Source organism: Armigeres subalbatus, chromosome 1 (genome assembly GCF_024139115.2).
Source record: "Armigeres subalbatus isolate Guangzhou_Male chromosome 1, GZ_Asu_2, whole genome shotgun sequence".
Classification (NCBI taxonomy): domain Eukaryota; kingdom Metazoa; phylum Arthropoda; class Insecta; order Diptera; family Culicidae; genus Armigeres; species Armigeres subalbatus.
This window is the reverse complement of record NC_085139.1, coordinates 270,369,809-270,390,880: the sequence shown is the minus strand read 5'-3', so window position 1 is coordinate 270,390,880 and position 21,072 is coordinate 270,369,809. Positions and strand designations below refer to the sequence as shown.

At 40.8% G+C, this 21,072-nt stretch overlaps 1 protein-coding gene across 2 annotated transcripts in view; it reads left to right on the top strand.

Annotated features, from left to right (window-relative positions):
- LOC134207554 (uncharacterized) overlaps window positions 1-21,072 on the top strand; it is a 140,978-nt gene that overhangs the window by 106,437 nt on the left and 13,469 nt on the right. The window contains exons 3-6 of one of the 2 annotated variants that reach the window (XM_062683259.1): window positions 18,324-18,812; window positions 18,899-19,028; window positions 19,114-19,257; window positions 20,168-20,475. In XM_062683259.1, coding sequence (XP_062539243.1) covers window positions 18,324-18,812; window positions 18,899-19,028; window positions 19,114-19,257; window positions 20,168-20,460 — 1,056 coding nt within the window. In that variant the 3' untranslated portion in view covers window positions 20,461-20,475. Of the gene's footprint in view, window positions 1-18,323; window positions 18,813-18,898; window positions 19,029-19,113; window positions 19,258-20,167; window positions 20,476-21,072 lie in introns of those variants that run through there. The other variant, XM_062683260.1, reaches the window with a different exon arrangement.

The following is a 21,072-nucleotide window of genomic DNA, read 5'->3' as shown; positions in this document are numbered from 1 at the left end:
TGAAAATGATTTTAGCAGTATGGTTTGTTCTAGAAAGTTGTGCATAATGTCGAAAAACATGTTTGTCTAGAAGACTACTTTGATCTATCTTGAAACCTGTCAAAGTTATTGAGGAATCTTGAGGAAAAATAGTTAATTTTCACATCAAAACACCATGAAAAGCGGCAAGAGGCGGCAAGCCAAACAGCCATCATCTGAAAGATTCGGGTTTAAGCTACCGAATGCACAATGTTTTGTTTTAATTAATGTTTTGTTTTGTTCCACCGAATTCCACTATTATTTTGAATCAACTTAAAATAGTCCTTAATGTACGTCTCGAAACCGTAGTTCATAAGGTACAGTGGGGCAAGTGGGTAAAGGAAATCGTATATTTCATGTTCATCAAGTCATAAAAGTTGAATATAATATTGAAATTGATCATATATATGACATAACGAATCATCTATCCAATCTTTATATGCCTGCGAACAAGATCTTTGAAAAATACTTTTAGGATACAAAATATTTGGAAAACAAAAAAATCGGTTTAAATTTTTCACTTGTCCCACATATGGGGTAAGTGAAAAAATGATTTTAAAAGAGGATTTTTCAATATAGGAACACATTTTCCGTTCATATAGTTCATGCAAATGATAATTATACTGAATAGAGCATAACTGTGATCTGTTGTGATGCTTTTTGACACTTCATGAAAGTCAAAGGGCACTAGAGTGCCTCCATTAAATATTTTTTATGTTTTTATGTTTTCTTTACTTGAACTTTTTGAGATCTAATATCTCATCTCCATTTGTGTCTAACACTACTTTCTATTTCAGGTTTATAGTAAGATAATGAACCTTGGCGATAATGCAGAGAAATTATCTTTGAAATATTCATCAAACCTGGAATCATATTGTGTTTCATTAACAATCCACTTATGATTTCAGTAGAAGAGGCTACATCAACAATAAAATAAATTTTATAAATTTCAACTAAATAAATCATAATTGTTGATATATAGTAGTGAGTCAGTAGTAGTGCGCAATAGTAGTGATTCTTGTATTTAAGCTATACAAATAACATTTTTCCACGAATTATTTATCAAACATGGATTATTTAAAACACTGACACGCTTGGCACTTTGGGTTCCTGATTTAGTATTACAACGTATTACTGTTATAACCAAAAGCCTTCGAATGAGTTTGAAATATTATCATTTGTTTATATACGCTTAATAGAAATTATTAGTGTTTGGCAAAATAGAGAAATGCATTCAGTGTCGGAAAATTTTCACTTGCCCCACCCATGGTAAGAAACAGGCAAAGCAATAAAATATTTTTTTCAAAATTTTTGATGTTCATATTAATATTTTTGTGGCTGGAATTCAAAACTACAAAGAAAGCCAACCTATCAATGCACTAATTGGATGTGTTATCGAAACCAATATAAAAAAATATTTGTATTTATTGACACGCAAAACAACTTGTGCAAAAGATAAACTTGAAAGGTTAATTAACTTTTAGTCTCGCATGTTGAATTGGTTCATTATTTCATGTTTCACTTATTCAACGCATTGATGTGAATGGCCTTGTATGATTGTGAAGTGAAATTGAATAATTTTGTGCTTCATCAGTGAAATACTTGCGTTTTTTTCACTTACCCCATTTACCCACTTACCCCACTGTACCTTACATTGTTGGCGAAGCCATATGAGAAAATGCGAGAATTTTTCGTTGGATTCTTGTTTCAGCTTACGAAGCTTCCTGCGTTCTATAACATCTTGCCATCTTGCTTGAGAGTACGAATCAAGCAGCTCGATAGCCAAGTCATAGACTTTCGGATCAATCGTAACCATAGGCATTTTGTCATGATCCGGTAAACTACGAAAAATTCGTTGGAGCTCAACTTCACCTAGATGAAGCAGCTTTGCACGCTTCATCTTCTGTTCTGTTATATTGAACGCTTCGAAGTAGCATTCGTGAGACCATTTCCAGGCTTCCCATTCTCTGGAAATTTTTCCCTTCCAAATAATATCACACCGGTGGAATTCGTGGATCGGTGGAATTTGACGAGTTTCTTTCATCTGTAACATTTTGTTAATGATATTTTCTTTTAAACATTATTTCTTTCATTCAATACACACCGGATGATGGCTGTTCAAATACATACATATCGAATTACACCAAAGCGCGAATAACATGTTATTCGATCGTAGTGCGGATATAGCATAAGAAACTACGATTTATGATCAATGGTAGTTTTGTATTGGCGCTTGGTTCGATTTAGTATAATCCCGAGCATATGATCATTTCTTTCTAAGAATTCATTCGCCCGGCATTAGGCAACAGAGGATATATGGTTCATTCTTTTAGTTCAAGCATTTGTGTGGTGGAAGACAAGGAAAGATTTGATCCCTTATTTCAAAGGATGCATGTGCAAGGCATAATGCAAAAAAAAATATTAGGGACACGGCAGGTATTTTCGTCTGTTCGTCATAGTCTCGAAAACCAATAAAAGAGACGCTTTTTTGTAAAACTCATATGCACCAAATCGTAAGCTCAGGAGACACGTTCTGATATAGTGGAGTTCTAGCAAATGTACGTTGCTTTCGTTGGTTTTAGCCCCTACGACGATGGACGGAAATACCTGCCGTGTCCCTATTATTATTTATTCAGGCTAAGGCCGAAGTGGCCTGTGCGGTATATAAGAGTCTTCTCCATTCGGCTCGGTCCATGGCTACACGTCGCCAACCACGCAGTCTACGGAGGGTCCGCAAGTCATCTTCCACCTGATCGATCCACCTTGCCCGCTGCGCACCTCGCCTTCTTGTGCCCATTTTCACCGGGTTACTGTCCGACATTCTGGCTACGTGCCCGGCCCATCGCAGTCGTCCGATTTTCGCGGTGTGAACGATGGATGGTTCTCCCAACAGCTGATGCAATTCGTGGTTCATTCGCCTCCTCCACGTACCGTCCGCCATCTGCACCCCACCATAGATGGTACGCAGCACTTTCCTTTCGAAAACTCCAAGTGCGCGTTGGTCCTCCACGAGCATCGTCCAGGTCTCATGTCCGTAGAGGACTACCGGTCTAATTAGCGTTTTGTAGATTGTCAGTTTGGTACGGCGGCGAACTCTATTCGATCGGAGCGTCTTGCAGAGTCCAAAGTACGTACGATTTCCAGCCACTATGCGTCTCCGAATTTCTCTGCTGGTGTCATTTTCGGCAGTCACCCGATGCAAACTCGCGGTGAGTGGCTCACATTGTCTTCTCTTGAACCTCTGCCTATCATGTACTTCGTCTTCGACGTATTGATGATTAGTCCGATCCGCTTAGCTTCCCTCTTCAGTCTGATGTAAGCTTCCTCCATCTTCTCAAAGTTACGTGCCATAATATCTATGTCGTCGGCGAAACCAAATAGCTGGACGGACTTATTGAAAATTGTACCACTCGTGTTAATACCTGCTCTTCGTATTACCCCTTCCAAAGCGATGTTGAATAGCAAACACGAAAGACCATCACCTTGCCGTAACCCTCTGCGGGTTTCGAAGGGACTCGAGAATGCCCCTGAAACTCGAACTACGCACATCACCCGATCCATCGTCGCTTTGATCAATCGTGTCAGTTTATCCGGAAAACCGTGTTCGTGCATTAGCTGCCATAGCTGGTCCCGATCGATTGTATCATATGCGGCTTTGAAGTCGATGAATAGATGATGTGTGGGCACGTTGTATTCGCGGCATTTCTGCAGTACTTGGCGAATGGCGAACACCTGGTCCGTGGTGGAGCGTTCGCCCATAAAACCCGCCTGGTACTGCCCCACGAACTCCCTTGCAGTTGGTGCTAGTCGACGGCATAAAATTTGGGAGAGTACCTTGTAGGCGGCGTTCAGCAATGTGATTGCGCGGTAGTTGCTACAATCCAGCTTATCGCCCTTTTTGTAGATGGGACACACGACACCTTCCATCCACTCCTGCGGCAAAACTTCCTCCTCCCAAATCTTGGTAATGACCCAGTGCAGCGCTCTAGCCAGTGCCTCACCACCGTGTTTAAATAGCTCTCCTGGTAGTTGGTCAACCCCAGGGGCTTTGTTGTTCTTCAGCCGGCCAATCTCCTCCTGGATTTCCTGGAGATCCGGAGCCGGTAGAATTATGTCCTGCGCGCGTTCTCCCAGGTCCATCACCATACCTCCATCTTCGTCTGCCACATCGCCATTCAGGTGCTCTTTGTAGTGTTGCCGCTACCTTTGGATCACCTCACGCTCGTTCGTAAGAAGGTTCCCGTTTATGTCCTTACACATATCAGGCAGTGGCACGTGGCAATTACGAGAACGATTAAACTACTCATAGAACTTTCGTGTGTTATTAGCGCGGTACAGTTGCTCCGCCTATTCACGGTCTCGATCTTCCTACTGGCGCTTTTTCCTCCGGAAAATCGAGTTTCGTCTGTTCCGCGCCTGTTTATATCGTGCCTCGTTCGCCCTCGTGCGGTGTTGCAGCAATCTCGCCCATGCTGCATTCTTCTCTTCCACTAACTGCTCACATTCGCCGTCATACCAGTCGTTTCTCTGATCCGGGGGCACCGTGCCAAGTGCAGCGGTTGCGGTGCTACCAATGGCGGATCGAATATCTCTCCAGCCATCTTCAAGAGACGCTGCGCCTAGCTGCCCTTCCGTTGGGAGTGCCACTTCCAGCTGCTGCGCGTATTCTTGGGCTAGTCTACCGTCTTGTAGCCACCCAATGTTAAGCCGCGGCGTCCGACTTCGACGCGTGTTGTACACCGTCGAGAGTTTTGAGCGCAGGCATACTGCAACGAGGTAGTGGTCGGATTCAATATTCGCACTGCGGTAAGTGCGGACATTCGTGATGTCGGAGAAGAATTTACCGTCGATTAGAACGTGATCGATTTGGTTTTCCGTTTCTTGGTTAGGTGATCTCCATGTGGCCTTGTGGATATTTTTGCGGGGAAGGAAGGTGCTTCGGACTACCATTCCGCGGGAGGCTGCGAAGTTTATGCATCGTTGGCCGTTGTCATTCGATACGGTGTGCAGACTATCCGGTCCGATGACCGGTCTATACATTTCCTCCCTTCCTACCTGTGCGTTCATGTCACCGATGACGATTTTAACGCCCGCAGTGGGCATCCATCGTATGTCTGCTCCAGCTGTGCGTAGAACGCTTCTTTCTCGTCGTCGGGTCTCCCTTCGTGTGGGCAGTGCACGTTGATGATGCTATAGTTGAAGAAACGGCCTTTAATCCTCAGCTTGCACATCCTTGCGTTGATTGGCTGCCACCCAATCACGCGTTGGCGCATCTTTCCCAGCACTATGAAGCCGGTTCCCAGCTCGTTGGTGGTGCCACAGCTTTGGTAGAAGGTAGCCGCTCGATGCCCGCTTTTCCACACTTTCTGTCCTGTCCAGCAAATCTCCTGCAGCGCCACGACGTCGAAGTTGCGGGGATGTAATTCATCGTAGATCATCCTGTCGCAACCTGCGAAACCTAGCGACTTGCAATTCCATGTTCCAAGCTTCCAATCGTGATCCCGTATTCGTCGCCCACGTCTTTGCCGATTATATCGAGTCGCATTATCTCTTATATTGTTCGTAATGATTGGTTTTCTAGGCGGCTTATTGGGCCTGCGCAAACCTCCTGTCTCGTCGGAGGGCCGTCGTGTCAGGGCTGTTTAGCGTCCTACCTAACACCAGGACTTGGGCTTGTGCGCTTTGAGCGGCACACGGTCGCTTTGGTGGGGCCTACTTGCGGATACATGCAGCTGTTTATAGAGGTTTAACAGGGCCCACTGTCAAACCCCACCACATTCTAGGCAAGCCCCACAACTCGCAGATGGCCTGGGGAGGGATCGTCAAGCCCTTGGACATAGTCCCTGCTGCCCTGAAAAAAAGTATAGGGGTGGTTGTACCAATTGTCGCCATACATAAGAACAACTGTTTTTTTTTTAATAATTAAAAGGCATGCGGGTCGACTTTATATATCGATCGAAAGGTTTTACTTCCTGCTCCTTAGAACAGCTGTGAAAACCACAATGAAATTTGTTATAATCCTCGAAATTGATTAACCCATAATAGGAACGCATGCACCAGTTGTGGCACTATTCTTAATTTTGATTACTTATTTGGCAAATCCCATTGCTTTCTTATGGGATTGGCCTAATAGAGGGACCACTAGTGCGACAACTGGTGCAACGGACGTCAAAAATTAAGCAAAATCAATCTTTACAATTCTAGATTGCTTTGAGAATAGGTCGTATGTGCAAAAGAGAGTCTCTCTTTGCTTGCACTCTCTTTCGCTAATAGATAAGCTTATTTTGCATATTTTGCTACATTTTCACTCCAGCACGATAGACAAAGCTATTGTCTTTAGATATCTGCCAAGAAATCCGAAGTAAACTTTAGTATAGTTCTATAATAATCGAAAGAGAATGAAAGTCAAGAGAGCCTCTCTTTTGCACATACGACCTATTCTCAAAGCAATCTAGAATTATGCTTTGCTTGTTTGCGATATATATGCGAAATATAAAGCACTAGTGTGACAACTTGTGCTATAGCCACGACTGGTACATCTAGCCTGGTTCTTTCTTGAAAAGGATGTATTTTTCCTCTCTTGATTTGAAACCAAGTATCGGTTCTGTCTGAGACGAGAAAATATAAGGAAAATAATTAGCTCTTTTAGTGGAATGAAATAAGACGAGTTTAGTACTATTCCATTTAATTTCATCACGTTGCAATCTTCACAGATACGTATTTCGATCTCAACTATAAGGCCGTCTTCACTGTCTCGTACTTGACTCGACTCGTCAAGTCGAGGTCGAAACACGTACTCTAAAGATTACAACGTGCTGAAAATAAATTTAAAAGTTTTTTTTCCACTAAGTGTACACAAAGGCTGTAGGGTCACTCCATACCGAACTTGTAATAAAAGGCCCATATAGTGTTATATAGCAAAAGACTCCGTGCGACAGATTGAAGTGATATCTGTATGAATGAGCGGCTTAAAAAAGCTCGACTATATGATTCCTTTTGAAACATATTTTTCATAACGCATGGAGAATAAGAATCCTTTTCCTGATAAAAGGAAGAAACATTAGAGGTATTCACTAAACGGTGTAGGTTGCTGCGTATATGTTTATAGAAATGTTTCATTTGTGATTTGAAATATGTTCCTTGTGATTGTGTATGAAACATTTTAATAATCAGATACGCAGCTGCTTGTGCTGTTAAGTGAATATTCCTATTAGTGTTTTTTTTTCAAGACGCGTTTATTCTATAGGAATATTGTTCAAATACCCAAAACGCTATTGTTTAATTATATTCCTAAATGATGCAAAAACAAATCCGACCTTGCAGGTGATTCTACGCTCAAAGCATTAACCCATCTAGGTGTAACCCCACTAACCCACATCAGATAGTGGGTTATTTGTTAGACTATGCAAAACAAGATTATTTTCGCACTGTTTGTTGTTTACATATTGATTATAATATATACATTATTCGTATCTTCAATGAAAACTTTCCACGAAGTTTATTTTATTATTGGTAACACGCTTCACCAACGCCGAAAATTTAAAAGCTTTTCCGGAATTTTTACCCTTTTAGCATACTATAGTGCACCACCAGTAGAATCAACGCAAAGGTCCTGACCATAAAACCATAAAACTGGAACCAATTTAGAACGACAACACGATGACGATGGCAGTGGAAATCGTTACGAGCGGCAGTTAAAATTGCTCCACACCATTCGCCATTCGGAGGGAGGGACACGTTCAGCCAGCTCGGGACACTTACCTATCTTGAATCGTGTGGGGAAACCTAGAATAACCTTCTGCCCTATATACCCTTCCTTCGTTCCGGTTGACAAAAATATTAAAAAAGAAAAGGTAGAATGGTGCCGAATGGTGAAAAAAATGACACGTGGGATAAAAATAGAAGCTTAAATTTCAGCAATATTTTTTTTTATTGAATCTGGCCAGCAGCGGTAGAAGCGAAGACGGTTGATTGCACTGATTGAGTTACCATTATGGGATGAGAAACGTTCGCAATCAATCACGGCACCGACCGGGACCAACGTTAATTCCGGGAGCCATTCGGCACTGGTGGTGGTGGTGGCAGGCAGAAGATAAGGCGACATCTCTCGCCATGTGGGTGAGTGTGTATGCATGATAGGTTATGAATTTATTCATGGTCGGCCTCGGTCGGATGGCTTTTCTCTGAAACTAAATCAGGATGCCTTTTTGGTGCTCAAGCATGCGGTGATAGGTGTTGCGCTCTTCCAGCTGCATGCTGTGTGTATGATGATAACAGATTGTGGGTGGATTTTGCTATCGTTTCTCCTACCGGATCCGAATCCGAAATTTATTGACGGTGCTCAGCTGAGAGAAAAAAAATCCACTCATAAATTAAATTAAGGAAATACAGCTCTTCTGAGGTTTCATGGTGAGAAAAAAATGCGGAAAATTAGAATCACAATATGGAGACTGATTGGCGGTTAGGTCAAAACGAAATTGGAGTATTCTTCTCGGATGGTAGCAATGAATAAATTGTTCATAAGCATTCACGATAGCTTTTTTGCACTGGAATATCCATTCATGCAACCCGCAATGATAATTAATTCTCTACATGTGCCATGATGTTGACACAGTTGGCACGGTTGCCGATGGAAATCGTAGCATTTTGAATTGTGACCAGCGAATGCTCAAGGTCAAGTACAATTGTCGAGCGGAAATTATTGTTCTATGTGGATGATCCGCATATATGGGTCATCCAGAAACCACGTGGTTAGAATTTATAGATGCTGGACATTCTAAGATATTAGATGTCTAAAAATAAAAAGTCATTGATTTGCCGTACAAGCACCATCCACAATATATACACCACGCGAGCACGGAGACGCATGGTTGCTCAACACTGTTGGTTGCATGACGAATCAGACATTTCTCGGGTACTTATTCAAAAGGACGTATGTGATTTTGTAAACAAAGATTCAAACGTCGATTTGTCCAATCTGATGGCACTCCCACGCAAACCAACACCACTAACAGGTAGCCGAGGGCTTCCCCTATCTGTCTGTGGTAATGGTTTGCGTGGGAGTGGTATCAGATTGAACAAATCGACGTTTGAATCTTTGTTTACAAAATCACATACGTCCTTTTGAATAAGTACCCGAGATTTTATTTTTTTCAAATTGTTACTTTACAACAGCCTGTCCTAAGTGTCTAATATTTCGATAGGTGCGTCAAGTAAAATTGATTTTTAATGAAAAATATAGAATCAGGGACGTTGAAGACCTCCGCAGTGTAAATCAAGAAAAACAAATTGGTTCGTGATTCACCCTTATAAATGCAAATCGATTATAAGGTTTCGTATTTTGCTTTGATACTAGCACTCTTTAGCTTCTAACAGGTGGTCACTAAATAGCGGGAATGGAAAGAATGGCTCGAGAAACCAGAGAGTGTGGAAGTGCTTATTGAACACTAAGCTGCGAGGCGGCAATGTCCCAGTGGGGGATGTAATGCCAATGAAGAAAGAAGAAAGAAAGAAGAGTGCAAAAGTATGGATGAATACGTAGTCTAAAGTTTCTAATGATTTGTATTGCTTCGAAAATTTTAGTTTTCATGAGATATTTGTACTTTAAAAACAGTGCCAAATGGTGTCGCGCAACGAAAATAGTCGAATAATTGTTACTATACAAAAGTACAAAAATTGGAAAAGTAATGTTTCGGATTCTCTTAGTACTCGTCAAGAGCTTTCTTTTCGTGTATTAGTATCCAAAATCGGAGCAATTTTCATGAAGTTACACTAGGTACAAAAATATGGTGTTGCGTTACGCGAATTCAATTTGCTTCTGAAATAAGGGATAAAAAGCTTTCGGTTTATTGATACAGTATCACAATGGCTTAGAAATTGGTGTCTTTCAAGTAAATTAGGGCTTGTACATGAACAGCGTAACAAAATTGGGGGTGTGTCATTTGGTTTGTAACTGTCCATACTGCAAAAAATGAATTCCCGTACAAAAAGGTTACTGAGTGGTGGGAAATTACAAATGTTTGGTGTTGCGTAGTACTCATTAGGGTCGTCCATTAATAAGAAACGTGAAACTTGAGTTATGTTTTTTATTCGAATGGATTGTGAGGCTTTTTTAAACCTATCTCTTTGCACTCATATGAGTAAACTTAACGAACAGTTTGCTTTCCAACACGATTTCCTTCTACCATGTCACCGTCAAACTTGTTGGTGGATGTATGCATTATTTCATTTTTTTTTTTTTTCAATCATTCATTTATTTGAAAGGCTCATTTGACGTGAACGTAACGCTTCAACGCAACCATGTTTTTCAATACAAATTTTATCTTGATTCTTAAACATATTTTTAGCATCGAGGAGCCGAAAGACTCGTGTTTTTTTTGCATTTAATATTGATTTTCAATATTTTAGTTAATTTTCCTTTCGTTCGCACTCACTAGCTCGCCATTTTTTTCTTTAACCGAGTGCTCGGTCCATAAATTTTTGCTGATATCTTTGCTGAAAAAAATGTTTGTTTATTACAGCACTCAAAGAAGCTGCATATGTCAATTTAGTCGATATTTCAGATTAAGAACTTTAACAGAGATTTGCACAGTCAATATCGGTGAAATAATTTAAGTGTGTTGGTCACCGGCAGTCGAAGATATAATGAATAGCATCATGCAAAAAACTTCACCAAACCACTGCAAGAATAATAGCTTATCGAAAAAGGTCAACAGAGAGTTTCTGAGTGATAAATTGAAAATTTGTTGATTTCCATGTTATGTTAATCAAGATGAACCAGCCTTGGGCTGAAAATCTCGTTAATAAAGACATACAGGGGTTAGACAAAAAGGTTGAGATAGGCAAAATTTTGTCAAAGTTCAAGTCAGTATAACTTTGCATAGAATGATCCGATTTTGATAAAATTGGGATCATCGGACGCGGAAACTCTTCTAGTACACTATCCCCATGCAAAATCGAAGATTGGTCCTTGGCCACCGGAGATGTTTCGGGTTTTCGAAGGGTACGTTTTAGATGCATTTTTCCACTGCTTGTCATTTTATGTGACGTTTACTTTCATCATATTTTATACTTTGTCCAAAATCTAGAACTAATATGCCGACCAATGGTGGCTATAGATCGAGAATCCATCAAAACTACGCAAATTAATGGCCATTTCCGTAAAAACGGTTCCGGGAACAGGATGAATAATGCAAATATTAGTATCTAACTTCATGGCTCTGCGAAACGATAGTGTCCACTGCCACCCTTATAGAAGGTTCCAAGGGCCTTCCAGAAAGAGCCGGTTTTTGCACCATCAGGAACCATGCATAAATGGGTGTCAAAATTCATGTTTTCCCAAGACGCTAAATATAGAATCTATATTAAAGATACATTTTGAGGACTGTAAGACTCTCTGGCCAATTTGTTACAGGTTCCGGGTGTTCTGCGAAAGTGACATTCATTCAGGGTGTATAGCCAATCCCACACCGTTTTCACGAAAATGGCTGTATCTCTGCGTATACCTAATGGATTTTAGACCTGCAGCCAGCATTGGTCAGCATATTAGTTCTAGTTTCTGGGGAACCCATAAAATATGATGGCAGTAAACGTCACATAAAATGACAAGCAGAAGATAAAATGCATTTTTAACATACCCTCAGAAAACCCGGAACATCTCCGGTGGCCAAGAACCTATTTCAGGTTTTGCATGGGAATAGTATACTAGAAGAGTTTCCGCGTCCGATGGTTCCAATTTCATCGGAATCGGATTTTTCTACGCAAAGTTATGCTGATTTGAACTTCGACAAAATTTTGACTATCTCAACCTTTTTGTCTAACCCCTGTATTATATCAGGCAAATAAACTTCGCTTTGACCTGAATACAATAATGAAACAATTATTTTACAGCACGACATAAACACTATTTTCAAAACTTAATAATTATGTTCTGAATAGTGTTGATGAGAGCGTAAAGATTCAAAATGCATATAAGTAGTGCACTCAGGGACGCTTACGCTCTTGTGATAAACGTTGGTTTAGACATGAGACGTAAACCAATCTCTTCGGAAATAAAAAAAAAATTAATGCAGACCACACTCCAAAAGGAACGTATTAAAACACGACAGGAAGATTCCTCTTCAACATTGCTGAGCTTCTTGGGCCATCATCACCTTTCAAAATTGTTAACGTAGAAAAAAGGACCAAATGACATTTTCGATCAAATGGTCCTTTCAGTCCATTTCACCGAAACGACGTGTTGTTTTTCCATTTCACCATTTCACCCAAACGACATTTTCGGCCATACATTATAACCTATTCGTCCAAACGACCATTTAACTAGACCATTTGACTAGACTGCCGTCTGCCGGTTTAGTCAAGTGAATGTTTTGGTGAAACTGTTTCCCATTGTTTAACCGTTTTGTCCAAACGTTCATTTCGGTCAAATACAAATCGGCTTGATGATTTTCGACTTAACGTATTATTCGGACAAATGGCTTTCGCCAAATGATTTTCGGACAAACGACCCTCTTTTTGTTTTTATTAATTTTCCATTGAATTTCGAAGAAATCCTTATGGACAATACAAAGAATTCCCTGTAGAAATCCAAAGAAATTTATTCGAAAATCCGATTATTTTCGTTGAAATGGGATTGTGCAGTAGGCCTTGAGCAGGCAAGAAGTGTTTTCCCAAGCTTGACAAATTTTCGCTATTTCAGTGTGCATATTTGAAAATGAAAATTCACCCGCTATAACCGCTCAAAGTTGAAGAACGTTGCATTCCCAGCCCAGCGCTTTATCAAGTTTTTTGAAAAGAACAGACGCACACAAGTTGGCAATGACAATTTTCTGGATCTCCGCCGTCTTACGCCGACTGAACGTCTGCCGTTCGTCTCAAAACTAGGACAGTCACCGTTGGACAAGAATCCGTCAATGCTGAATTTTAATCGATTGATCGTAAAAATTCGGGGTTGTAAGGAACCAAATTCTCAGGGTATCGTCCGGTAAGTTCATTTTTAAATTACTACTATCAAGACCGGTTACGTTTTGGATTTCAAAGCCATTAGATATAAATATGGTAAATTGAGTAAAAGGCCTGTATTTTAAGTTTGTTTGCTTCAAACATGTTTTACAGCTCATACATTTATTGTAACAATAAGATTCCTACCAGCGCCGTAGCGCGCCAGCCTCTGGAGGGCGCGTACATCAAGAATTCGCTATTAAATAGAAATTTCATTGAATTTTATTCGTTAAGGAATCAATTGATAAAAATCGACTACAGATTTGAGTAAACTGAAGCAAACAAAGATATTATTTATGTCTATACCAACATGCCATATAGATGGCTCTCTCAATACTGTAGAGTAAACAAGCTTTACCAAGCTATGCGGTCACAATACTTCATCTTATTTGGTATGAAAAGGCTATCGGCTGTCAACTGAAAAAATAGAGTTTAATTTATTTGTATGTTTAAGTACAGTTAGAATGGAGTCAAATAACGGTATTAGATATGCATCTTTGCTTATACCTTCAAATATTGTACTAGGCCCCACAAATTTTGTTTAATTCATCCACCCACCACCATCAACTAACCGTAACCGAAGAATCTAGATTACAACATATTTAGATGGTTGTTTCCTCATTTGAAATCACAATTCTTCTAATGTGTGCAGCTTTCTTCCACCCACGAAAATCAACCGCCCAGTTGTTTATATTATTATGCTGGAGACGATAGGCCTTTTTTGTGCATTTCCCTTCTTTTTACTGCTTGTATTTTCGGCAGAGGCTTACTTACAGAGGCAGAGATAACTGCTACCACCCCGAACTTCCTCAACGAACTGGTAATTTTAACAGATTTGGCCAGCTGTCTAACGACTTTGAAGGCAGAAAAATCTCTACACCCGTGGTTATCATTATTAATCAATGATACGAGACGAGCCAGCCTTGGGCTGAAAGTCTCGCAAATAAAGACATAAAAAATAGTAATCAACTTCAGTTCGTATTGCATTACATTGAATTACATCTCATATTGTTATCGTTATTTACATTATTTTGTTGAATGTTTTTTACTTAAATACATCATATATCAAACAAACTAATATTAATACATTTCCTATAAACGTATTCTCTACAATTTGTTCTTTTATACACGTTTTAAAACTATTTTCGAGGATGTTCATTTTTCATAGCACTCATTTGGTTTTCGGGAATGCACATAAGTGTAGTCTATTTCTGAACCAGTTTCATCATGAAAACATTTTCTTCATTTTTTATATATACATAGGCTTGCATTCAGTTCAGTGAATCGGTTACCGATGTACGTATACATGTAGTTAGTGATGCTAAATAACAATGGTTTCATCCATGGTTGAATTAAAAACTGACTATATAGCTCATCAGTCGAATTTGATATTGAATCCTCATTTTTAATCCAATTTTAAAAAAACTTGTGAAAAACTCTTCTCTTTTCTTTTGAATAAACCTGGGAGATAAACGAAAATCGGCTTTTTTCACTCCTCACTCACTTTTCGTGAAAACTTGTAAGCAATTTCAATAAATTGTATTTTGACGGGAGTAATTAAAAAACGTTTACAAGCACGGAAAATATGGAGATGTTGTAAGTAAAAATATGATATAATTTTATCGTCTTATGAGTTTTCGCTTGTTTTTCATCGCTTTTATTTCTTTCTCTTTTTCTTGTTCCAGAGAGCGAGTAATGGCGCTTAAACCTAGGCCTATATATGCACTGATGTACATAAGGATTCGTCATGTTTTCATATCTATCTGAATTTATGCGAATACTTTTGTCAATCAGTGTATAAGCCAGGGCATTAGACTAAAAACTGTGCCCCATCCCAAGACGTCGAGGACCCAAGGAGTGTACATTAATCTTCTTAGCAAAGTCACTCCCAACGATTCGTCAATCATCTTTCCCCCTGAATGTGAAACGGTTGGTACGGTTGTCCCCGTTTCTTCCTTTCGTAGATTCAAAACTCTTTGTTGATCATGTTATTTATTACTAAATAATCTGATTGCCGGGAAGTTATGGATTATCTCCCAAATTCAAGCCTGCACGGTGGGCCTGGCCGTTTTGATACTTGTGTCATATTTATGATATGCTGCAAATATTAATGCAGACAAGAAAATGCTCGGGAATACAACCGACATTTCCAGGATGCTTTTCAATACTGGCTGTGCATGTGCTAAGACAAGACAAGACAAGACAAGACAAATGCGATTATTTTCGTTGAAATGCCGAACTGTTTCCCGTAAAACTTTAAAAAATAAGCAAAAGGTAGAAAGTCTGAACATTTTTAATTAAAATTTCGTTAAATTCACCGTGGAAGTTCCGAAAAATGTACCATAAAAACTTTAAAAAATCCTGTGCAAATTCCAATGAATTTCTCATGAAAATTTCTGAACAATTTGTCGTACCAATGTTTTTGTTGATGTCCACATTTTGAACAATCTCATCTTAGTAGGGAAAGCACCTGTCTAGCGTACTTAGGTCGTGGGATCAGAGCCCACCGAAGGGACAGTTACCTTCCAATACCTTTTCCGAACTAAATCTATCACATACTGTACATATGCATAATCGAGTTTCAGACATAGTAATCTCCGGCGGAAAATCTGAAGAACTTTCTGTGTAAATTTCGAAGAATACTCAATAGAAGCTTTCCGTGGATTTCCCGAACATTTTCATGTAGAAACTTGAAAACATCCTGAAAAAATGCAAAAAAAAAATCTTTAAGAAACGAACGTAAAAAATCTCCGCTCCGATTTACGCCGCCGGCCAAAATTGCTTTCGGCGTAACGCCGAAAACGCCGTCACCGCCAATCAAAATTATGACAAACGCCGAAAATCCTTAAGAAAAGAATAAATGTTTCTCATCTAGCAAGGAAACTGAGAAACAGAGGCGGGGCCTTTTTGGTGACGACCCAACGGAACAGTACGCCTAAGCCGTTGAGTCCATGCGAGGTGCCGAGAGTTTTTTGGCACTGGGTGAGGATGTGCGAAGCGTCATACGTACAAGGGCAGACGAATGGATCCTAGGATTGCAGATCTTCGGTCAATCTGTCTTAGGGCTAGGCCTCTTGGCGTTCAAATCTGCGACACTGGCTCATATGAACAAGGCCATTAGCAGTAAAAGAGAGTGTTTTAATAAGCTATGCCGAACGATACAGATACTCTTCCCGTCCTATTTACCAAGTCTATGACATCCAGTATAGCAAAGCGTGAGTGCAGCCAAAGTGGTATTGGTGAAGAACAAAGAGTTGCTTAGGGTGGCCGAATCCCTAGATACGAACAAAACTCCGGGTCCCGACGGAATGCCAAACCTCCCTATAAATGCAGCGATCGTGGCGAACCCTGACATGTTCGGGACAGGCATGAAGATATGCCTAGACTAGTTTAGTTTCCCTGACAGCTGGAAGAGATAAAAACTAGTGCAGACACAGAAACTAATCCTAGGAAGTCACCCGACGACCCATCAGCGGATTGACCAATCTACCTACTTCCCAGTATTTTTTTAAAATTCTTTATTAAAGTGATTTTTTTAATTAGTTTTAAAGTTTATCACTGCTACTTTCCAGTAGTTGCTTGAGAAGATCACCCTCAATAGGCTGACCCCGTGCACCGAAGCTACAGACGCCCTCTGGCAATCAGTTAGGGTTTCGTATGGGTAGATCCACGGTGGACGCTAACAACTCTGCCGTGAGTACTGCGGAAGTAGCGATCCGACGCAAGCAGAGGGAAACTCGGTTCTGTGTGGACGTCGTTTGACGTCAAGAATGCATTGAACTGCACAAGCTAGGATGTCAGGATGCGCTCTCGTTACTCCGGTTGGGCATACCGGTGGGCCAGTACAACGTTTAGGAAAGTTTTATCCAGAATCATGTACTATTATACGAGACAGTTGTTGGTTAGAGTAGTGCTTCTATCTAGTAGTGCAGGGATCTATCCTGGGCCCAGTGCAATGGAACGCTATGAACGAGACTGTGTTTTAAGACTCCCGACGATAAGATCTTTAGCTTTGCCGACAAATTAACGCTGGAGGCTTACGGTGAGTCGATTGCTGAGGTGAAAAATTGATGGCAGCTCACGCGATCACCATAGTGAAGGAATTGGTGGACTTTAGACAGCTGTACATCATGGTTCAGCATCAGTTGGAGGTAGTTGTTGTGAACCACCGTAAGATGGTACAAGCTCTTGGTGGTGATGATCTACGATAGGTTGAATCGGCTGATACTGAGCGTATCAAGGTGGGTGAGTAGACAACATGTACCCAAGTACGTCAATCTTAGAGCTAGTATGTGGAATCAGAAAGCATGGATGGAGCCAGACAGAGAGGTGCGCTTGGGGGCGTTTCGGGGAACTAGGGCATCATTCAGATGAGTCACCATGCTTAGCGAGTCAGATTGTCGAGAATCAGATGCCAATATGCGGCTGTGCGATGTACAACGTCAGGGCATTCAATTCCATAAAAGAGCATCGCCGATGAATGCAATTCGAGAGTGCTGATAAAGCGTCCGGAGAGAAACAAGAAGAAGATAAATAATGCGCCGTGGTCACGATGAACGAGAAGATCGCGTCCAATAGTGTCAACTTTAAAGCCATCGCACGAGATCTGTGAATGGTAGAAGCACAGAGAAACAGACGTCTCACTCAACACATGTTCCATCGTTCACCTTTTCAACGGAAGATTCAATTTTTTGTAGGTGATCAATCGGCCACCGATGGCGCTTCCATCGATTTAGCTTGTGTTTGACGTTTGCACACTACCGCCATCTGGTTTCCGATTGTCCAATCACAGTGCATTTAGCATTGGGCGATAATGTTTCCGTGACGATGATTTTAATTCCATTTTGTTCTAAGTGAGACGTCTGTTTCTCTGTGGTAGAAGTAAATGCGATCTACAGCAGACACAGCATGATGGAATATGAGATTCCAAACTTTAAAAGCGTCTCAGCGGAATATTGTAAAACGTGCAAACTCTTCTATTGGCTTTTAATGCATAAGTTTTCTTTTTGAATCTTCAGAGTTTTATCAACGCCGAATTTGCTTATGCTTTTGGTGTCCCATGAAGGATAAGGGTTTTCTTGTACTCCCTGTATTTATTTCATCCCAAATTTGTATTAATATAAACGAAATGTTGTAATGGATGTTGCCGCCACCCTTACTGGCATACTCCTCTCCACGGACTTTCCAGTTAGAAAGTCATTGGAAAATGTTATGAGTTTCAAGAAACTTTAGCTGAGAACGACAAGAACTCTATCTGGAAGATCAGTCTATTTGCTGACCTATTCTATTTTCTCTTTTCTCTTCAGAGTGATGGATCACTGCAGATCAGCAACCTGACGGCCAAGGATGGAGGCAAGTACACGTGTTCAGAGCTGGTTCCAACCTTCACCACGGCACTGCTTGACGACTTCCCAGCGATGGATGACAGCAACGGCACTGGTGACGGGCTGTTAGTATTCGGTCCTCGGAACGATACACAAAACAACGGCAGCTTCGTCAACGAAGAGGATGAACCTTCGACGCCGCCAGTGCTGCAAATCGACAGCGCTCCGGATCGGTACGTACAAATCCGACAGTTCAACGTCAAAGTGCGGACGCCTCCGCAAGCAGTGTCCAACTTTTTCGTACGGGCCTCCACCATCATAGCGGTCCTAGTTTGGGAAGTGATGCCCAACCGGACGGGAGGCTACGCCGTTCGGGACTTCACGGCCGAGATGCGTAGGTTTCGATGGAGTGATGAAGAACCCGAGGAACGATGGGAAACGATCGACCCACGGCACATAAGCCCGAATGCGGTGAGTAGAAATAGTTTTGAGTTTGCTTATTTTCCAATCCTAAACTGAATGTTTGACGATTGAATATCCGGAACACGGAACAACAGCGCCAGTTGGAGATCTACCACCTGATCCCGAACACGACGTACGAGTTCAGGATTTGGGCGAACAACGCGCTCGGGGCAGGCGAAGTGGTGACGATCACGGCGACCACCACGCCTGATATGGAAGAGAAAGGTAAGTTGGGACGCCAGTTTGCCGTTTTGAATGCAAAGTTTGCTTTTGTTCTTTTATTATTCTTTTAATTCGGTTCAAATTCAAGACCTGATCCGGCGGATCATGATCGATGCGCAGAACTTTGACACTCGCGTTTGGATCGCAGCAGTCGGCGTCGTCATGGGAACGCTGGTTATCCTGTCGCTCGGGACCTGCATTGTACTGTACAAGGAATGCCGCGAGCCAATCGGTACTACAATGAACTCTAACTGTTGATGATCTATTGTTTCGTTCGTTTGTTTTATTTGGTTTGAGCGTTTGAACACTCGTTCACTTATCGATTGGCTTAGTTTTTTTAAGTAGATGCATTTAAATTATACAAAGGCATCATAATTCTTATTTTTAACACTGTAAAAAAAAGACAATAGATTTAGTGGAATGATTTGTTTAGAAATTGTATTACCCTTTGAACAATTTTCGTTTCGTTTTTACAAATACATTATTTCTATGTAGGTTTGGAATTAGTAGTTTTTAGTAATTTTGGTTAGCATTTTGATTAACTTTTCTATTAATTTCATAGTACATTGCATATTTACAAACACTGTGACAAAGAAAGTAATAGCTTTTCCAGTAAATTACACCAATATGTGCTCTATAAGAAGAGCGCAGACCATCATCGTGACTGGCTTTATTAGATAGAAAAGCAAGCTTTATTAAAATATAGATATATTTACCAAAATTATACAAATAGCAAGTAGTGCCAAAACAAAAGACAATAAAGGTGCCACGTTTGGAAAACAAGGATACAAAGCAAAAGTTGTTTTATGACATTTCCTTAACCTAGCGTAAGCCACCTTTCTTCGGCAGCTTTAGTGAATGTGAATCTTTGTCCGGAGCAGTAGTACTGTTTTAGTCAATAAGCTTTGCGTTCTTTGTCTGTTAGGAGTACACACTGAACAAAAATGCCATATTTTTCTTCTAACTGATTTTTTCCTATATCGCCACTTTTCTGCCTTTCGCTTACGGAATCAAAAACCAATCAATATACAATTGAAACATAAAACCATGCGCCTGAACGGTCGCAAAATCACCGCGTAAACACTTTTACACTGAAAAAAAATTTTCACCCGCCAAATCAAATCAAAACACGTCCCTCACAGAAAAAGAAGAAGAGCTGGACAGTCTGGAGCTGGTGCCGAACATCATCCTCAATCCGGGTTTCTGTGACTCCGATGAGCAAGGCCAGAATCCCTTGTCGCCGCCAGTGCCCCGAACACTGGCATTCCTGCCGGCGGCAACCGTCGGCAGTAACCATCTGAACTCGCACCAGCACCGACGCGGCAGCAGCTACCACAGTCGGTACCACTACGACGACGATGACGATTACGAACCGATGACGTTCAGCCGGCGCATGTCGATCTTCTTCACCGGAAACACGATCAAGCGAATTTGAGTGAAGGTATTCCCGGAGGATTCCGCCAGGAGATTGTACTAAGAATGAGCACGATTGATTGTTCGGCAACCGGAGGGAAGGGTGCTTAGGAGTACTGGCACCGGTGTACCGGTTTGGTGGGCGAGATAGGCAAGAATGGATGGATTTTTTCCGAAATCCATAGGAAAATGGGAAAGATTTTGTCCTTCGGGAAAACGACAAAAAATACGCGTGATGGAGAGTCTTTATTTTTGAATCTTAACTGAGGAACTGAGGAAACACATATGAAATGCATGTGTTTTTTTATATTTAAGTCTGTACCCATGATTGCGTTTCCATCTTGCTTCTGACATATTGTGGTACTTCGGTAATGAAGTTCAAGCTTCCAACCTACGAAGCAATCCTGAGTAGGTCCTTACGTTTGGTATTGATTCAATCGTTTCCTGTAACGTATGTTATTTTGTCTAGGAATACGGGAAATGAAATGTGATAAATCGGATTAGGATATAGATGAAAGAAGTAAAAATGATTGGTACAATAATAATGAAATATTCCCCAAATATTAGAATTGCACTGTTGACTACCAGAATTGCAGGGTAGCTTTTGTAAGAAAACAAAAAAACAATCTCTAAG